This window comes from Camelus bactrianus, chromosome X, assembly GCF_048773025.1.
Source record: "Camelus bactrianus isolate YW-2024 breed Bactrian camel chromosome X, ASM4877302v1, whole genome shotgun sequence".
In the NCBI taxonomy this organism is placed as follows: domain Eukaryota; kingdom Metazoa; phylum Chordata; class Mammalia; order Artiodactyla; family Camelidae; genus Camelus; species Camelus bactrianus.
Window position 1 is genome coordinate 92671886 of NC_133575.1, and position 17930 is coordinate 92689815.

Consider the following 17930-nt stretch of genomic DNA (forward strand, 5'->3'; position numbering starts at 1 on the left):
TCTTTGGGGTACCAAGTGGCAGAGCTATGGGATTTCTTTAAGAGATTTGAGAGACATAGTCAGTCAATTAGCATTTTTATTTACTTTGGCAGAGCTTTGAGTCTCAAGACCTGCCTGAGATTTTCCTGGTAGTACTTGCACTGTCTAACAAACATGTCAAAAATTTCATAATTGTGATCCCAGGAATTTGGCAGTATCAGTATTGAGCAGACTAGGACTGAAAGGTTGGTTGATGACTGCTGAGTTGAAAATGACTGAAGAATTAGTATCTATGAACAGTCTGCATGGAACTAGTCTGAGATGAATATTTTTGGAGTTGAAAAAACACTTAGTATAAACAAGTGGAATCTACTAAGTTGTGTTATAACTGATGGTGTTAAAATATGTGTGGAGAAAAAAAGACTTAGTGAACAAATGTACAAAATTTGTGAAAATATAAGTTATTTAACTCATGGTTATTCATTATATTATTTATCAGCAGTTATGCTGCAGACAATATTTGAATCTCTCATGTATTATTAAACCAATAGTGTCACTTGGAATTTCAATTAAGCAAAATGTTATTCTCCCAAAAGAATTCCATTCTTCTCATTAATAGATCTGTTATTTAAAAAATTGTATGCAGTTATTAGTATTTTTTAGTTTCAACAGCAAAATATTTGTGGAAATTTGCTTTCTCCTTTGTTATGTAAGTGCCTACATAATAATTTCAGTTTTACTTCTGAGCACCTCCAAACCCAAAATGTTAACTCTCTGCTCTTTACAGAAAACGTTTACCCAACCCAGGCTGTCCATATATTGGACCACTATAGTTTTCCTTGTATAATTAAAAGGACAGGAACTTTGTGGACCGTAGCATAGCACCCCAAGGCGTCAAAGAACAGGAAGGCGGTTGGGAGCAATCTTAGAACCAAAAGGCCTTGGTGTTTCATTGGACCCAACCAAAGGGTCTTGGTCTTTCATTAGACGCAGGGCACATCAATCCTGTCTCCTCAGCCAATGAGCTTGCAGCTCATGATGAGGGGCGTGGCCCATTGTCCACTCTTCTGGCCCCGCCCTCCGTCCGCAACCTAGCACAATCTTCCCGCCCAGCCTGCGCGGCTGCTGTCTGAGGCCCAGGGCAGCTACTGGCATCGGCCTCCTGCCCACCGGCTCTGGGGACCTCCTCTGTTGTCCCCTCAGCGGCCACTCCGCTCAGCCCACACCCTCAGGCCTCCTGTCAGGGCAGCCACCTCGGTGGCTACCAACATTACCGTCGCCGCCGCAGCCGATCGCGGCGCGGCCGAGGTAACTGCTCGGTGCCATGTCAACCACGGGGGAAGGAGATCCGGCCTCGGGCGGCCTGGACGGCTCCACGGGCGCGGCGGGAGCGCCGGCCGGAGCGACCGGAGCGGCCAGAGCCGGTGACAGGGCAGACCGCGACTCCGGGCCCCACGGGGACCACGATGATTCCGGGTCCCCCCCAGGCGTCGCGGCCTTGGAGGCCAGGAGGGCCGCGGGAGGCCCGGGGGAGGCGGCGGGCCTGGTAGCGGCCCTGGAGGGCGGGAGCTCCGAGGATGACTCGGACATCGGGCCGGTCCAGGACGAGGACGGGGAGGAGGAGCCCCCGGAGGTCCTGGACGTCGAGGTGGACGCCCACCAGTTCCCCATGGTGGGCTTCCGCTTCCTGTTAATGGACCTGGTGCATTCGCTGCTGCGCCGCATCTACCACAACGACCACATCCTGGTGCGGCCCCGCGGCGGCCGCGTGGTGGTGCGGCCCAGGCCCCCCTCGCCCACGGGCTCAGCCATGCTCCCCGTGACCCCGGCGCCCGGGGGGCCGGGAGAGGGGCCCGCGCCGAAGGCCCAGGAGCCCGAGGAGCCTGAGGACCCCGAGGAGGACGCCTCCTGGGAGACCCCCGAGGAGGGGCCGGCGGAGGAGGCCGATGATGATATCAGCGTTTGGGAGATGGCAGAAGAGACCAGCACTTCTGAGGGTAAGGAGCCGGCCGGGGTGCGGGGGCTGGGGGCCCAGCCTGCGGGACCCCGGCTCAGCGGGGCCTCGGCAGCTGAGGCCGTGGGAGTCGGGGAGCCCTCCACCAACTGAAGGTCAAAGCGGCCCAGTAGAAGCCCAATTCCATAGCGACCTTTACGGTTCGAGAAAAAAATGGGCCGACCTCTACCAACCCTGGTGAGAGATATGAGATTATCCATCAGTGCCATTTCTGAGTCCACGGGTGAATGTCCATGGAGGTAAGTGTGGAGGAAGGAGCTTGAGAGGAAATGGAAGAGAAAAGAACAGGCAAATGGCATACCTCATGTTTGGTTCCTGGCTATTAAAAAGTGCCAAGATGCTTAGAAAGTTGATACCCAAACATTATGAACTGACAGGGGAGCACTCGGTAAAAATAAGACATTCAGGGAGGAGGAACTAATGAGCTTCACCATAGAATTTGTATTTGAGGCAAAAAATTTTTGCAAGAAAATCCTAACCAAGACATACAAAATGATCAGGCCCAGACGATTCTGATCCCTTCTTCTCTGAAGGGCCAGAAATAATCAGCAGCACAGGGTGGCAGATTTACCGGAAAAACAGAAATAATGTCACTGTGAAAACGATCAAGCAGCAGAAAGGTGAGGGTCGTGAAAGTGTTGTATCAACCAGAAGGAAGGTGCCCAGCTGTTCTTTCCTTAGTTACTCCTGTCCTCCTGCTTCCCCCAAGGATGGAGTACTGAATGGCACTCTTCCTTATGAATTGGGATTTTTTAAACTTTCTGTTAATGTCTGGTCCCAAAATATTTATTATTCTTCACTAAAGGAACAACTAGTTATCAATATGAGAACTCCAGTGAAGAGGCTCATGGCTCTGAAAGCAAGGGAAAAGAGAAGTTTAACAAAAAACAAGAAGAGCCGGAAAAACATCAGGACCCAGCAGAGGGCAAGCCCAGAAACCCCAGGTATTTGTGTGTAGCTTTGAAAATCACCCAACCATTCCAGGCACTGGCCAGTTTTGTTTCTTGCTTTATAATTCTCCCAGTAAACTAAGAAAAAGCTTGTTTAAAATTAGTTTAACAACTCAACTTTACCTACTTAGAATGTTACTAGAACACTCACGTACCTAGTAATATAAAATGTATCATGCCTGGAAATATCCTTCATGGCTGCCCATTTATTCTTGTGAGGTCTTTTGTCCTCCACCTCTAAGACTATTCACAAGTTGTAAATGTATCAGTACCTAAGACCGATATTTGTTTAGAAAACAGTTACCAGAGCAGCAGTGAAAGTGTCTGGGCTGTGCACTAGTGGGGCCTTCATCGCTTGGCCACAGAGGCGCAGTCTCCTGCACTAGGAGACAGCGCCTTTTAGAACGTGACTACAAATAGCAAAAAGTTAAAAATTTCGAGTAGGACCACGTTTAATGATTAATACCTAAAATACAAAAATCTACAACTGAACAAATGTTTATGTGACAGTCACAAGAAAAGAAACTTAGTCATAGTATGACTGTTTATCACTGCATTGGTAATGGAATCTTAAGGCATAGCTTGCCCTTGAGCATATTTAAATGAGTAACATTTCCCCTGCATTTTCACAGCTGTGTATTTCATAATAACAGCCTCTTTCTCATATGGTAGATATGGAGACCGAGGTTCTGGGAGGGTGAGGGGGTATCATTTGCGGAATGAGAACAGGCTCTCAAGGTGGAGAGGTTGATTTAAATCCTAGAATGGCCTCTCAAGGGGGAAAAAGCGTTTATGGTGTTGGGCAAGAGGGAGACATGTTGCTATGATCACATGATTGAAGCCATCAGTCGTACGAGCACCCTGTATCCAAGGTGCAGGTTACGAGAGGAAAAAGTGTTGTTCTCCTCTACTCGTTGAGGTGTAGCACCCAAACGCAGCAGGTGCACATAGGGCTGACTACTTTCTCAGATTCAGAAAGTCACTGCTGCCAGTTAATGCTGAATAATTGTTAATTGTCTCTCATTTCATCCTGCAGTTGGGAGGAATAGAAAGAAGACATGTAAAGAAAGAACCCACTGTTTACAACTTTCACGTGTTTCATTTTTCAGACGCCCATGGGAATTTTAACACTGATCCCAATCCAAAGTTCATCAACTAAAATGTGATATCCAGTGGCTTGCGACTTTCATCTTTTACAAACATACTTAACAGCATGGGTTCTAATTAAAAATAAATTTGCTTTAAATTAATAAACTGAAATGCCAGCAGATTTTATTTAGATAAATGATTCTGACTCAAATCTCCCTTTTACCTTTGTCTTGACCCATTTTACCTTCATTGAAAGGCATCACTTTCCACCACTTGGTAAGCCTGTTTTAAATAGTTTTGTTGTAGCCCAAAGTTAAAATGTCAAGTTTAAAATAATTTTTGTAAAGATAGACATGGAGGTCAAGACTTCAGAGCTGTGCTGTTTGCTACATTTAGTCCCTGGCCATGTGTGGCTGCTGAGCATTCGAAATGTGGCTAGTCTGAGTTGAGATGTACTCTGTGTTAAAAACAATGTAAAATCGCATTAATACTACTTACATGTTGAAATAATACAGTGTTAACAAAATATTAAAGTTACTTTCTCCAGTTTCTTTTTCCTTTTTTAAAGTGGCTACTAGAACATTTCAAATTACACGTGACTTGCATGATACGTGTATTTCATATACTGTTGGGTGCGTTTGAAGGAAACCTCATAGACGGCCCCGCTTGCCTGGAGGCCAGATGGTGCTGCTGAGCCTGAGCCCAGACATTGATTTGGAGCAGTGGTTCTCAAAGTTTGGTCCCCAAAAGAGCATTATCAGCATCACCCAGGAATTCTTAGGCTCCACCCAAGACCTGTGAATCAGAAACTCGGGGAGTGGGGCGCAGCAATCTGGGCTTTAAGAAGCCCTCCAGGGGGTTCTGTTGCAGCTAAGGTTTGAGAAGCACTGGTTTAGAGCCACAGGGGAAGAAGCTCAGACTCACCTATGGGGGGACCAGCCTTCACTCACTGGCTTGGGACTGTTGTAGGTAAATTGAACAGGATGGCAAAGGGTGGACTGGGGAGGAGACAGCACTCACAGGGGCTGAGACACAGAGGGGCTAAGAACGGTGATGGCAGCAGAAAATGCATAAGGGAAGACACTGATTCCAGAAGGATACAAAATGATACCATGTGCACGAAGTCTAAGGAAAAATACAATCACTGTACGTTGATTGTAGATGCATATAGTGACAGGCATGCCTGTGAAAGTGTATAAAAATGTAGCATACAGAAAGGCCTGTGATGGAAAGGTAAACACCACATTTAGGATGGTGGTTACTCCTGGGGAAAGAGAAGGAGCGGGATCCTATTGGGGCGGGCTCCACAGTGGGCTTCAACTGTATTAGAATGTTACGTTTTGTAAGCTGGGTGGTGGGTATGTAGATATTGATAGTATTATTCTCTATACCTTTGTGCAGGTCTGAAATAAAAAAATAAAAAGAGGAAAGGGCGAGAATAAGTTTAATATCTAGACTCTAAAGTGGAAAAAAGGTAAAGTCATATTTGATCAGAGGATCAGAGAAGGGGAGGGGTCCCGGGAGTTTGACACTAGACAGCCTCATTTCTCCATTTAATTAAGGCTTCCTAAGTGCTCTCTTGGTAGCATTTATACCTTCTCTCATATTCCATGGTAGCACATCTCATATTCTAACTTATGTTAGCATTATTTTTTTAACTGAGGTGAAGTTCACTTAAAATCAACCATTTAAAAGTGAACAATTCAGTGATATTCACAGTTTCATGCAACCACCACCTCTTTAGTTCCAAAACATTTTCATCATCCCCAAATCCTATACCCATTAAGCAGTCACTCCCCAGTTCCCATCCCTCCACTCCCTGGTGACCACCAGTCTGCCTTTCTGTAAGACTGAGACCCAGTCCCTGAGCCAGGCTGGAGTACAACCACCACCTTGCCCTCCCTGTCTGCTCATCCCCATCTGCATTCTTTCTCCCACCCATCTATTTGCTCCCCAGATATTTATACACGTGAAAACCTTCTCTTCAATACCGTCTCTTCCTCATACAAATACCCACCTCGAGGCCGTTAGCTTGGTCAGGCACACCTCCATAAAGGGGGGCCTTTATGCCTTGCACAACTTCTTAAAATCATTTAGCTTTTCTGACAACTCTCAGGTCTAAGTTGTCAATAACCCTGTATTCAGTTTCCCTCCTCATGTGACAGACAGAGTCAGACTACAGAACAGGCTTTATTGAATTTATTTGCTTTGCATATAGCAGAAATCAAGAATGCTAAAAGAAGCTGAAAACTTGTCAGAATGTGCCTCTAGGCGTTAAAAAAACTTAACCTCTTTACTTAAAACAGATTTTTGTTGTTAACGGTGGAAAGGAAATTGTTAATGGAGAGTTCTTAGGGTGAGAATAACCTAATAGTGGTCCACTCTGAGGAAAGGGGCATCGGAGGTGTAACAGCTAATTTACCAGGACTACCTAGGCAAAAGGCATCTACCTTTAATGATCTGTTCACTATGAGAATACAAAGGAAATCAAACCCAAACAATCAAAATCTTAGCATTATCAAAAAGGCAAAGATATAGTATCAGGGAAAATAAATGTAGTATAGAGAAAAGATAAAATCCAGCATATGATTGTACAATATCACATTATATCATCATCAGCAAAACCAAGCACCGAGGATTTAAATTAGCTCTGGCACCTCACAGCCTCGCTGAACTTTTTTTGCATGTGGCAGCACCCTACTCAGAATTTAAAGGCACAGTTATATCTAGGTTTGCATTTCTGTTTAAGCAAAGTAGCCCCAAGGTGACAGAGACAGACACAGTAAAAGGTATACTAGGACACTTCTGGGTTTCCTAAGCAAATGAGCTGGGTACTGCCCAGGTATCAGAGGGAGCTCTCCCTTAGTGCTTGGTGTGTCTAGGGGATGGAACAAAGGGAAAGGACTTGGGGTGAGTGGTTCACTGGGGAGGCAAGGGCTGTCCAGCTTAGTGACTTTTGGGGTGTGTGCCCCTAGGAATGAGGGCAGGGAAAGGCTGATTCAATCACCTTGGGCTTCCAGTTAGCAGAAAGTTAATTGTTCTATGGCTTTAGAATTGCAGTCTTGCTTTGGGGTAAAATCTTGTGAAACAGAGGCTGCTGAGGGAAAGTGACAAGAAACTGGACTATGTGGAGGTCTCCATCTTAAGGCTGGAGCCAGCGTATAAGACAGCTCTCCAGTGGCCCCAGACTTCCTCTGCGGAAGGCTTCCCATCTGCCTGATTGAAAGCACAGCTTTCAGCATCTGTAGAAGTTTGAATTTCAACAGGGTCTTAGGTTAAAAAACAGGATATATGTGGCATGCAGTACATGTCTGAGCAACTGGAGAGGGTCACAGTGGCACTGGGGCAAAAGGTCAAACACTGATGGACTAACCATCCAGAGGAGTATGAGAATCCCCAAGGAATGGTCTGCCTCATAGGAAGGTGCTCACTGCTGCCAGACCTGTGACAGGTTGACACAGGGCAGGTGCAGAGAGAGCTCTGTATAAATTGTAGGCATTGGGGGCCCTCACAGATACAAAGAAGGTGTTTCAAAGGGCAGTGGGCTGATTGGGGGACTGGCTGTGCAAAAATTTTCTTGGACACCCAGAATTTTCACTTCTACCACCTCTTCTTAGGGGCTTTGCAAAGCTTGGAGCAGCAACCAAAAAACTGAAGCATCAAACTAGGCTCATAGAACCTAAAAGCCAATCCTTGGGCCAAATCATCTGGACATTTCCATTAGAATGAATTTACTTGATCAAGGGAAATGACTACCTCTTAGTTGCTCCAACAAAATGTTTTAGCTTTCTCCCTTCTAAAAGCACATTGTCCAAAGTTAAAGACTTCTCAATTTGACAGAAGTGCAAACATTTTACATAGTTTTCACAGAAGAAATTCTTGGTTTTCAGATGCTGGCAGTGACTGTACTGAAGGTTACACATTCATGGCATTTGTTTCATTCAGATAATTATTAGCTTTAATTTTCATTTTAAGGCTCCTTTGCTTAATACAAATGGTTACAGTAAATAAATCACTATGTGGCATTAATAACAGCTATTGGCAATTATCATTTGAAATGCTGATACTCCGCCCAGGAGCTATTTATTTAATGATTTCTGCCATCTGGCTCCATGCTTTGGCTTTCTTCTTGGCCAGGGAGAACCAGACTGGCTCAGCTGGCTCAACCGGCTGTTGTAGTGTGACTGGGAGAGTGGAAGACCTTCTGGTTTCCTTCTTCATAGAATGTACTTGAAGTATCTTATCATCTTCAAATCCTATTGGAACCACAGTAAATAACACACAAGTAGTAAGAAGCCCCAGAGATACTGAGGTATGTTTATGGGATGCAATAAGAATTTTCCTCCTTTCAGGTTTTCTCTGGCTTCTAAAAGTCAGTGCATAGGCAGTGCCATAGGGTGGTATGTGAAAGGGGTAACATCAATACGGCTGTGGCCACAGGGACCTGGACATGGGAAGGTCTGAGAGAAAATACCTACAGCTGTAACTGCCAATCTTTGGTTGATTATTATTGGATTGTCTTACACTTCTGAATTGAGTCTAGAGGGGAAACGTATCTGTTCAGTTTTTTCAATTTAAATAAGGTAATATTGTTTTGTTTTGCCAATCCATGATGTTGTATGAAATGACTGATGACTCAGTAGATCCACCCAGTAAAAGTCTATGCTAAATAACATTATATCAACTACTCCTTCCCTCATCTGGCTTTATGGTTGATGGACTTAGTGGCTTAGAGTCAACCAGTGATTCTCAACCCTGGCCACACATTAGAATCATCTAGGGTTCTCTTTAAAAATATGAATGCACATGCTATTTCTTGAACTAACTGAATTAGAATCTCTAGCAACGGATCCAGGGTGATCTGTAATTTTAAAAAAGCTCATCAGGTGATTCTAATATACAATGAGAGTTGAGAACCACTTGACAGGAGTACAGTGCACATGAGACGATTCACAGCTATAAGCAGGTCAAGTGCTGCTATTTCATGGCCACGCAGTGGGTTCCTAAACTCCTAGTTTAATTTCTTCATGAGGCAGACTAAGAGAGAGGGCAAAGATGACTCAATATAAATCCATCCTCCCCCCAACCCGCTCCTCCTCCTGGAAGAGAAAACATCCCTCTGGCACACAACTCTACTGATGAGACCTTATTCTATCGCAGCAGTGCTTTTTCAGCTTTCAACATTCCCCCACCTCTCATACCCCTGCTCAGAATACAGAGGGGCTGAAACAAGCCTTTAAATGGTTAAAAAAAACAATTCAATACCACTGAGTCTTTACAGTGCTTTATTTTCCACAGATTCATTGGGAATGTAGAAGGTGAGAAAATGCTGCTTTGCTATGAACTAAAAAAAAAGTAACTTGGTTCTTTCCTCTTGAATACCAGCCCTAAGAATGTTCTAGTGAGTGATCACAATTTTGTGCCTATACAGCTTCATAGATGAGGTAAAGACTGGAAGACCCTTTGAAAGTTACACACTGGACTTAACAGTAGTCATAATAATCGGATTTTCCTAAAACAAGCTGATATCTGTATCTAATGGAAGAGCCATGAGAGAAACATGAAGCTGATTTGGGGGAAGAGACATATGTTGTCTGAGCTTGAAACTGCAAAAGTTTCACAACATTCTACCCAGGCTATTTTGAGGGGTGGGGGGTGGGGGTGGGGGGTGTTTTTTACCTGCTTTGGTAGACGTAGGTAGCTTCATCCGTACCATTTTCTCCTGTCTATTGACATTGGAACTGAAAATCCGTCTTGATTGGTTTTCATTTGCAAGGCCAGCTCTCTTTAACACAAAATGAAAACAGAAAGGTTGTTAAGTCCTGACATGAAAACAGCAAATTACTTATTCAAATCACAAGCCCTGTCCTGGGTATTATGAGTTCAACATTAACCAAAAGGAAAGAGATAGATAGAGAGATAGAAAGAAACAGAAAGCACCTTGGTTCAGAATTTCAGTTCACAAAACCTAAGCTGGTTCAAGTTTATCACCTTTCTGAGCTGGAAGAAAAGGTTGTCTAATCATACAAATAGTGTAAACAAGTTAACGTGAGAATTATTTAACTTGACAACAACCTCTTCTCTAGCACTTTACCAGCACTTAGCAAGCTAACAGAATGTGGTGGTTACAAATACCTTATCAGTTAATTAACGTGACTTTCATGGATTTCTACGTAACAAAACTTGTTTACATCTGACTTGCATTAGAAAGTGATACAACTAGGTGTTTTCAAAATTGTACAGCTTAAGCTTTTCAAATTAACCTCTCCACAACTAGTCTAAATCAATGAGTTTATATACCCTAAAATATGTCCCCCTGACAAAAGCTTTAATGAAGGTGGACTTTGCCCTGTATGATCCTGCTCCCATAAAAACACTAATGATGAAAATGAAAAGATCTTTAAAGAAAAGAGTTAGATTTTCACATGATCCCACAACAAATTCAGTAAGCACTTAGAAGTATAGGAACTTAGACATATCTTTTGATACGTAAATTTGATGTTTTCTTGAGTCAGTTTTCTGTAGTTTTGACAAGCAGGGTTCTCATTCTGACACTTCCAAAGACATTGCAAATGCGACATTGGAAGCAAGACATCATCCCATCATGCCTGGTCCACACGTGGTACCATTAGCCTTGTTCATCACATAGCTTTTCCCTTAACTTATAGGGGGTGCCACACCAAACCAAATCAGTATGTGGAAACCCAAACATGAAACTACCTTAACTTACGTAAACGTAAACCATTATGTACTGATATGGAAGTGTGTCCAGAAATGAAATGTTAAATGAAAAATAGTATGTATAGTTTAATTCCATTTATATTTTCTTAAATACATGTACATATTTATAGGCATAAAATATCTGTAAGGATATTTACTCAACTCTCACCCCAGTGGTGACCTTTGGGTTTTTTTTCAATGACTCCTTATTTCTAGACCAATTTCATGGAATTCCTTAGGACAGGACTTGATTTACAGAATCTTCTCATATTCATCACTTTTTACAAATCCTTTAAAGTGCATAAAGCGGAGCACATTTCTATGAGTACAAAGCAAGTCTTTTCCCCTGAAGAGTCCCCAGATTAATGTATGATTAACGTATTCAAAGAGGTGGGGAGCTGCATCTCTAGCAAAGTTCCCAATACAATCTTAGTCAGTTGGCTCCAGCAACCTTTTGGAGTGTTTTGTGGGCTGCCCCAGGTCCTACCCAATATCTAGGCTCCTTAGTCTCAGGCTTGGCTCCAGCTCTATTCTTGGTTTTGGGCTCTTTTGCAGGAATGTTGGCCTGGAAACTCCCCTGCTTCTGCTTCACCATGGTTATCCAAGCTGGCTCTGAGGTGGCACAATCTGACTGTTGACCAGGAGCTTTTCCTGTGAAAGGAATGAAAGTTAGAACTGAAGCGAGGCAGGCAGGGTCTTGAGACTGACTGGGGCCTACCCACAATAAGGTCCCAAATGGGACCCTTGTTAATTGCCAAATGAAAATAAACATATAACACATAGAGAAGGGCCTCCTTCTTTTGTACCCTCCCTACAATTTGGCAAGGCAGGAGTTCCTTGAGTAGATAAGAAGCTGTACTTCAAAGTTTGCAAACCGTCCTCTTACTGGTCCCTTTCCCTCCCTTGTCCATCCCTCTTCCTATCTCCAGTTCAGGGTAGGACAGCGGTTGCTAGATGCGCTGGGAAAATTCCTACGAGGCCAGACGCTGAATTCACTGATGTCATTTCTCTTAACTCCAAGGAAAATCTTACTGTATTTGTTACCTCATGGTCCCTAATGCAAGTGTGTGGTTACATGGGTGTGGTTATAGGTGTGTACAAGACTATGTGATGGTGAGCCTGAAGGTACAAAGGCTTTGAGAGAGATAAATGCTCAAAATATCACCTAGCTCTGGATTCTTAGACATTTCAGGTGAGTGAAGAAGCTGTGGAAGTACAAAACATTTACAATAAATTAAGATTTCAAGCTGAGAGCCTGAACATAGTGCTTATTAATGAGTTGGTTTTAAAAATACACACGGTGTTGAGGGGCACCTAAGATATGTAAAGAAACGTATTTTGAGAAAAGCATAAAATCCCATCTACATGTAAGGTGTACAGAGATTGGGGGATGGGGAGATGGTCACGTGTCTATTACAGAATGTGGACAAATGTCCAGAGGGGACCACCTTGAGGAACAGAGGACTCAAAATGAACCATCTCCAAATCCATTAATCTAGAATGGGGCATGATTCTGCCCCTAGGTCCACAAGTCAGCCTTATCAAAGCAACAACTGAGCAAGCAAAGCTAGAGCAGACTTCCTCCTAGTCAAGACTTTGTTTTCCAGTTCTTCCCACCACTTGGTACCTGTTTGCCATCTGGAAAGATAAAGTCTCACCTGGGGTCCTGTAAGCAGGTTGCTTCTTGCCCATGCTTTCAGATTTGGGCCTCCTCTGTAGCCTCTCTGCAAAGTTAGATGCTGTGGGGAGGCTCTGTGCGCTGCCCAGGAGCCCTGTGGAAGCCCTTCTTCTGATTTGCTGTCCTCTACCTATGGAAGATGAAATTGGGCCCAAGGAGTGTGAAGGATGCTTGGTAAAATCTTGTTTCCCACTCTTACCCTTTTGTGAGGAAGAGGTTCTTCTCAGTCGGACTCCAAAAAGATTTTCAACGTCAGCCCCATTGGTGGGTGAATTTGAATGGCTGTTATTTTGAGCACCACTCCCAAGAGCTTCCTCCTTAGAATAAGTGCCTTCAGAAATGGATGCTTGCCAGGCAGGAGTGACGGTGAACTTCACAGGTTTGGTAGCAGGAGTCGGGGTGTTCTTAATGAGGTTTTCGGAGCTTTGGCTGCGTTTCTTGGTTTTGTTTGGAGAAGTGGGGTCCCTCGGTAGGGACCAGCAGCTAGGCTTGCTCTCAGAAATGGTTTCCTCAGCAGCAGCACTCACAGAACTTGAATAAACCTGTTGCTGATACTCAGGGTCTGCAAGAGCCTGAAAGGTGTGTCTGGGAGGCAGGCGCTCCTCCGAACCTCTTCCCTCCGCAGGTGCACTCACTGGGCCTGTCGAGAAAGTCTGTGGCTGAAATTCAGCCTCATCCTCAGCTTGGAAGGGGCGTCTGCAAGGCAGCTGCTCTTCGGAACTCCTCCATTCTCCACGAGAGCGCTCAGATGCCGAGGAGATTTCTTGCTGGTACTCCAGCTTCCCCAAAGTCGGGGCAAGGTGTCTGGGAGGCTGCTGGTCCTTAGAACTGCTCCACTTCACATGACCACTCTCTGAATGGGCAAAAACCTCTTGCGAGCCTTCTGGCCTCCTCAAGCCCTCCAGAGGGCTTTTCATAGGCAGCAGCTTGGAAGAACTGCCTCCCTCGGTATCAGCACTCTCCCAGCCTGAGAAAACTTGGTGCTCGACTTTTGGCCTCAACATAGATTTGGAAGGTGGATTTGAAAACAGAGGATCCACATAATTTCCCTCCTCAACAGCAGGACTCTCTGAAAAGATTTGCTGGGCCATAAACTTGACAAACGACTGGGAGGGACGCTTGGAAAGCACCATTTTCTTAGATGTGTCTTCTTCACCAGTACTGCTCTCTAGACGTGAGGACATTTCCTGAATTTTAGACTTTTTTGCCACCTGGGCAGGATGTCTAGGGGGCAGTGGCCTCCCAGAAATGCCCACCTCGACAGCAGCGCTCTCCAAACTTGACATCTGCCGGACTTTACGCCTCACAATGGACCAGGAATGTTTGGCAAGCGGCAGCTCGGTAGAAGGAACACTCTCTGGACCTGCAGAGATTGCTTGTTTGACTACTGGCCTCGCCAGGGGCTGGGAAGGGACTCTGGGAGGCAGTGGCTCCATAGAAATGCCCCACTCCATGGCAGCGCTCTCTGGACCCGCAGAGGCTTGTTGCTCAAATTTGGGGCTCACCCAGGACTGCTGGAAGCTGTGTCTGGGAGGCAGCAGCTCCCCGAACATGCCCTCCTCTACAGCAGTGTTCTTTGAGAAGATTTTCTGGGCTTGAGGATTTGTCAAGGACTGGGGAGAATACTTGGGGAGCAGTGTCTCCACTGGAATAATCTGCTCAGCAGAAACACCCTCCAAATCTGAAAATACATTGTGTTCAGCTTTAGCATTCATCAAGGGCTGGGCAAGAACTTTAGAAGGCAGAGGCTCCCTAGAAATGCTCCCTTCTGCCACAGCACTCTCTGGACCTGCAGAGACGTGTTGCTGGGCTAGAGGTCTCATCAGGGGCTGAGAATGATGTCTGGGAAGCAGCAGCTCCGTAGAAATGCTCTTCTCAACCATGGCACTTTCCGCACCCGAGGAGAATTGGTGCTCCACGACTGGTCTCACCAGAGCCTGGGAGGGACGTCTGGGAGGCAGCAGCTCCCTAGACATGTTCCCCTCCACAGCTGTGCTCTCTGGACAGGCAGAGATGTCTTGCTCAGCTATTGGTTTCGTTGGGGGATGAGAAGGATGTCTTGAAGGCAGCAGCTCCACGGAAGTGATCCTTTCACTAGTAGTAGTAACTTCTGGACCTGCAGAGACCGGTTGCTCAACTTTCAGCCTCATCAGGCGCTTGGAAGGCACTCTGGGAGGCAGCGGCTCCACAGAAATGTCCCACTCCCCGGCAGCGCTCTTTGGACCCGCAGAGGCTTGTTGCTGTAATTTAGGGCTCACCCAGGACTGGAATGGGCGCCTGGGAGGCATCTGCTCCACAGAAACACCCGACACTTCAGGTGCATTCTTTGAAACCGAGGAGACTTCTTCTTGGTCTTTGGGCCTCCCCAAGGCCTGGGAAGGGCACCTGGGAGGCAGATCTTCCTCAGAGCTGCTCCAGTCCTCAGCACTGTTGTACTTTTCAACATAGCTACTTGATCCTGTGGAGGGGTCATCCTCAGACTCCCCCAAAGCCTGGGGAGCGCACCTGGGAGCCAGCTGCTCATCAGAACTGCTCATGTGCTCGACAAAACTTGATTCTGCGAAGACTTCTTGGCCACCTTTGGACTTCCTCAAGGACGGGAAAGAGTGTCTGGGAGCCGGCCGCTGCGCAGAACCACTCCCCTCCTCCGAAGCGCTCTCTGAATCGGAGAAGCCAGCTTCAGCTTCGGGCTTCCCCAAGGACCGGGAAGAATACCTGGGTGCCCGCCGCTGCTCAGCACCGCTCAGCTCCACAGCTGAGCTTTCTGATTCTGGGGAGACTTCTTGTCCCTTTTTGGACTTCCCCGAGGGCTGGGAAGAGTATCCGCGCGCCCGCCGCTGCTCAGCACCACTCCCTGCCTCGGAAGTACTCTCTGAACCTGAGGCGACTGCTTCAGGCCTCGGCTTCCCTAAGGACCGGGAAAAGCTTCTGGGAGGCTTCCCCTCTGCAGAAGAGCCTCTGTCTGCCAAAGCACTCACTGTACCTGAAACGCTGGCTGTGAAGGCCTGGAGAACATTGCCAGGAGGCTTTTCTCTGCAGGGATTTTGAGCTGACTTCACTTTAAATCGGACACTCTTCCGATCAAAGCTGGAAGCTCCTTCCTCTTCTGACTGGATGTCAGAAGGGTCCATAAACACCTGATCCTTCACTGGCACTGAGAAAATGACATCTTGGGTTGTGGAAAGGTTTTCTACCACTGGTGAGAGAGCAGCTCTGGCTTCCGTCTTCTTGGCTCCAGCAGCCCCATCTTCATGGTATGGTGAGAGACCAGTGACCATGGACTCTTGCAGGTCTTCAGGTATTGACTGTGATGCTGATGCTTTTCTGGCATCAAAGTCTACACCGGCATTTCTCCTTCCCACGTCGTTTTTATCTGAAAACAGCTCCAGCGGCGCGGCACTTTCTGTTTGTGGAGTTGTGCGTTGCTCTACAACTTGCTTCTCCAAGGGCAGATGCCAGAAAGGGCTGTCCCTGGAGGTCTTATCAGCAGGTGGGGACCCAGCTCTGTCACCTAGGCCAAGGGCTCTACTGGATTGTTTAAAGCTTCTTCTTCTGGATCCACGCTCATTCGTCCCCAAAGTACTTAATCCTCTTCTTCCACGTCGCCTTCCGTATACTGGGGAAAGTGGGTAGCTCTGACTCCCAGCGGCATCTTTGTTTGCAGCCTGATCTGTTGTCTTCTTTTCATAAATCTCAGCTCTGTTGCTCTGTTTCTGGCTTGAGGGACCTGTACCAAATAGAAATAAGGAAAGGGAAAGTGTGTCCTTTTGATTTCCTAAAATAAGAATACTCTGCCCTGGCCCGCTAGGTACCTACTTGCCATTGAATTCCCTAGTACAAAGAAGTAGCTATTCTGAAGACAGAGAGCAACTTGGTCACTATTAGCCTTCTGCAGTTGGAAATTTTTAAATCAAAGTGAAATCCTGTTTTATGAACTGATTCCAAGGTTGGCCCATCACCATTATATCAACAGTCTGTTCCACCATTAGGTGTGAGACACTTCAAAAGGCCATTTTTTGAACTTGTAACAATGATTACCTTTTAGGAAACTGGGGCAGGGCGAAGGGAACTTTTACTTTCTACTTAGTAGTCAACAGGGGTTATGGGAGGTGGGATTATGGCTCTTCATTTCTTCTGCTTTCAACTCTCTTGTAGCAAAGTAATCTGATGTAAAATGCATGCAAAGCAATCTTGGAAGAGTGCATTGGTCCACAGGCTTCAGATCAAGCACAAGGCAGCAGTTCTACACTTTGCTCCTCTCCTCTCTAGCACTTTTACTAAGGAACCCAAGTTTGATCCCCAGGTGGGAGGGCCCTCACTTCCTCCTCTCCCTCATCATCAACTGATCCTTAGCTCCATCTAGTGGTTTCACATCCAGCAAATAGCACCGAACCTGGAGGTTCATTCCAAACCACTTCCATTATATGGAAAACAAAAGTATCTGACCCCACAGACAATGAATGTTTTAATCTCTGTGTGTAAAAGGGAATGCTATTAAAAATAAATATGAAAAAAGGGTAAAAAGAAAGTAAAAGAAATTACTCATTTAATTTCTTTCTTTTTGTTGTTACGCAGAAGAGTTTCATGGTTTTATTAGTTTTGATAGGAGAATGTCTTCAGGGCTATCCTGTCTTTGAACCCACGTGTGAAATCCTTTGCGGCAAAAATATGAAATAACTGTTTGACTTAATTTGTAGAACAGGAATCTTGTTTGATCAAGTATTGCTCAAAATTCAGTTGCCATCAACTGGAGCCAACATCCACGTAAACACACACACAAACACACAGACTTTTCACTCCAGTGGTATTTGTTGTTTGGGGTGTTGGCTGCCAAGGACATCTGTCTGCAGCTGCCCAAGCCCTCTCTGCCCATGGATATGGGAACTGGTCTCACTGTTAACAGAAGACCTTTTTTTCTCTACTGGAAGAGAAAAGCAACTTTAAAAAACCAGGATTTTTTTTTCGCCAATTCTGTTTTTATTGTCTGGTTTTGTTGCTGAGGGGGGATGCTGAAGAGGAAATCACTGGCTGCACTCAGACACCTGGGCTCACTGAGGAACTCAGCAGGTACGTTAGACTTAGGATTAAACAAACTTACAAACAAATAACCATAAATCACCTCTCTGGTTGGAAATTCATTTAGATAAAATAGGAATCCAGGTATGACCCTTTACCTAAATCTCACACAAATGGCAACTGTATTAATTGGGCAGTTTAGATGGAGAAACTTGGACCTTATTAGTATGTATCTTAAATTGAAAGCCCTCTGAGGACCAAGGACAGCAGGCCTGGGCAATTCTCTTTATATAGCCCCTGTTACATGGAACTGTGGCACTAAGCTTGTAGTACATGTTTCTGGGTGAGGGTGAAGATGTTCCAACCTGCACTGTCTCTTTTCGGCCTCCTTTGGTCAGCTTCTTTTGGTCTGGTTGTACTCTTCTCTTCTTCAGAAACCAGTGGAAGGCTTGACTCCTCTTGCTTTGGTTTCACCTAAGAGAGG

At 45.5% G+C, this 17930-nt stretch overlaps 2 protein-coding genes across 3 annotated transcripts in view; one reads left to right on the forward strand and one right to left on the reverse strand.

Moving 5' to 3' along the window:
* Window positions 1-1100: 1100 nt before the first annotated feature.
* On the forward strand, window positions 1101-4571 carry CT47C1 (cancer/testis antigen family 47 member C1). Of its 2 annotated transcripts, none has more exons than XM_074359452.1 (3): window positions 1101-1976; window positions 2799-2937; window positions 3980-4571. In XM_074359452.1, the coding sequence occupies exons 1-3, from the start codon at window positions 1304-1306 to the stop codon at window positions 3990-3992; spliced, it is 825 nt and encodes a 274-aa protein (XP_074215553.1). In that variant the 5' UTR covers window positions 1101-1303; the 3' UTR covers window positions 3993-4571. The 2 variants fall into 2 exon arrangements, with proteins under 2 accessions (XP_074215553.1, XP_074215552.1); XM_074359451.1 differs by having other exon boundaries at window positions 4053-4571.
* A 1645-nt stretch (window positions 4572-6216) lies between these two features.
* KIAA1210 (KIAA1210 ortholog) overlaps window positions 6217-17930 on the reverse strand; it is a 59206-nt gene continuing 47492 nt past the window's right edge. The window contains exons 8-12 of the mRNA XM_074359249.1: window positions 17812-17920; window positions 12411-16157; window positions 11240-11403; window positions 9712-9817; window positions 6217-8288 (exon numbers count right to left, since the gene is read on the reverse strand). Of these exons, the coding sequence (XP_074215350.1) occupies window positions 8116-8288; window positions 9712-9817; window positions 11240-11403; window positions 12411-16157; window positions 17812-17920 (4299 nt within the window). The 3' untranslated portion in view covers window positions 6217-8115. The remainder of the gene's footprint in view (window positions 8289-9711; window positions 9818-11239; window positions 11404-12410; window positions 16158-17811; window positions 17921-17930) is intronic.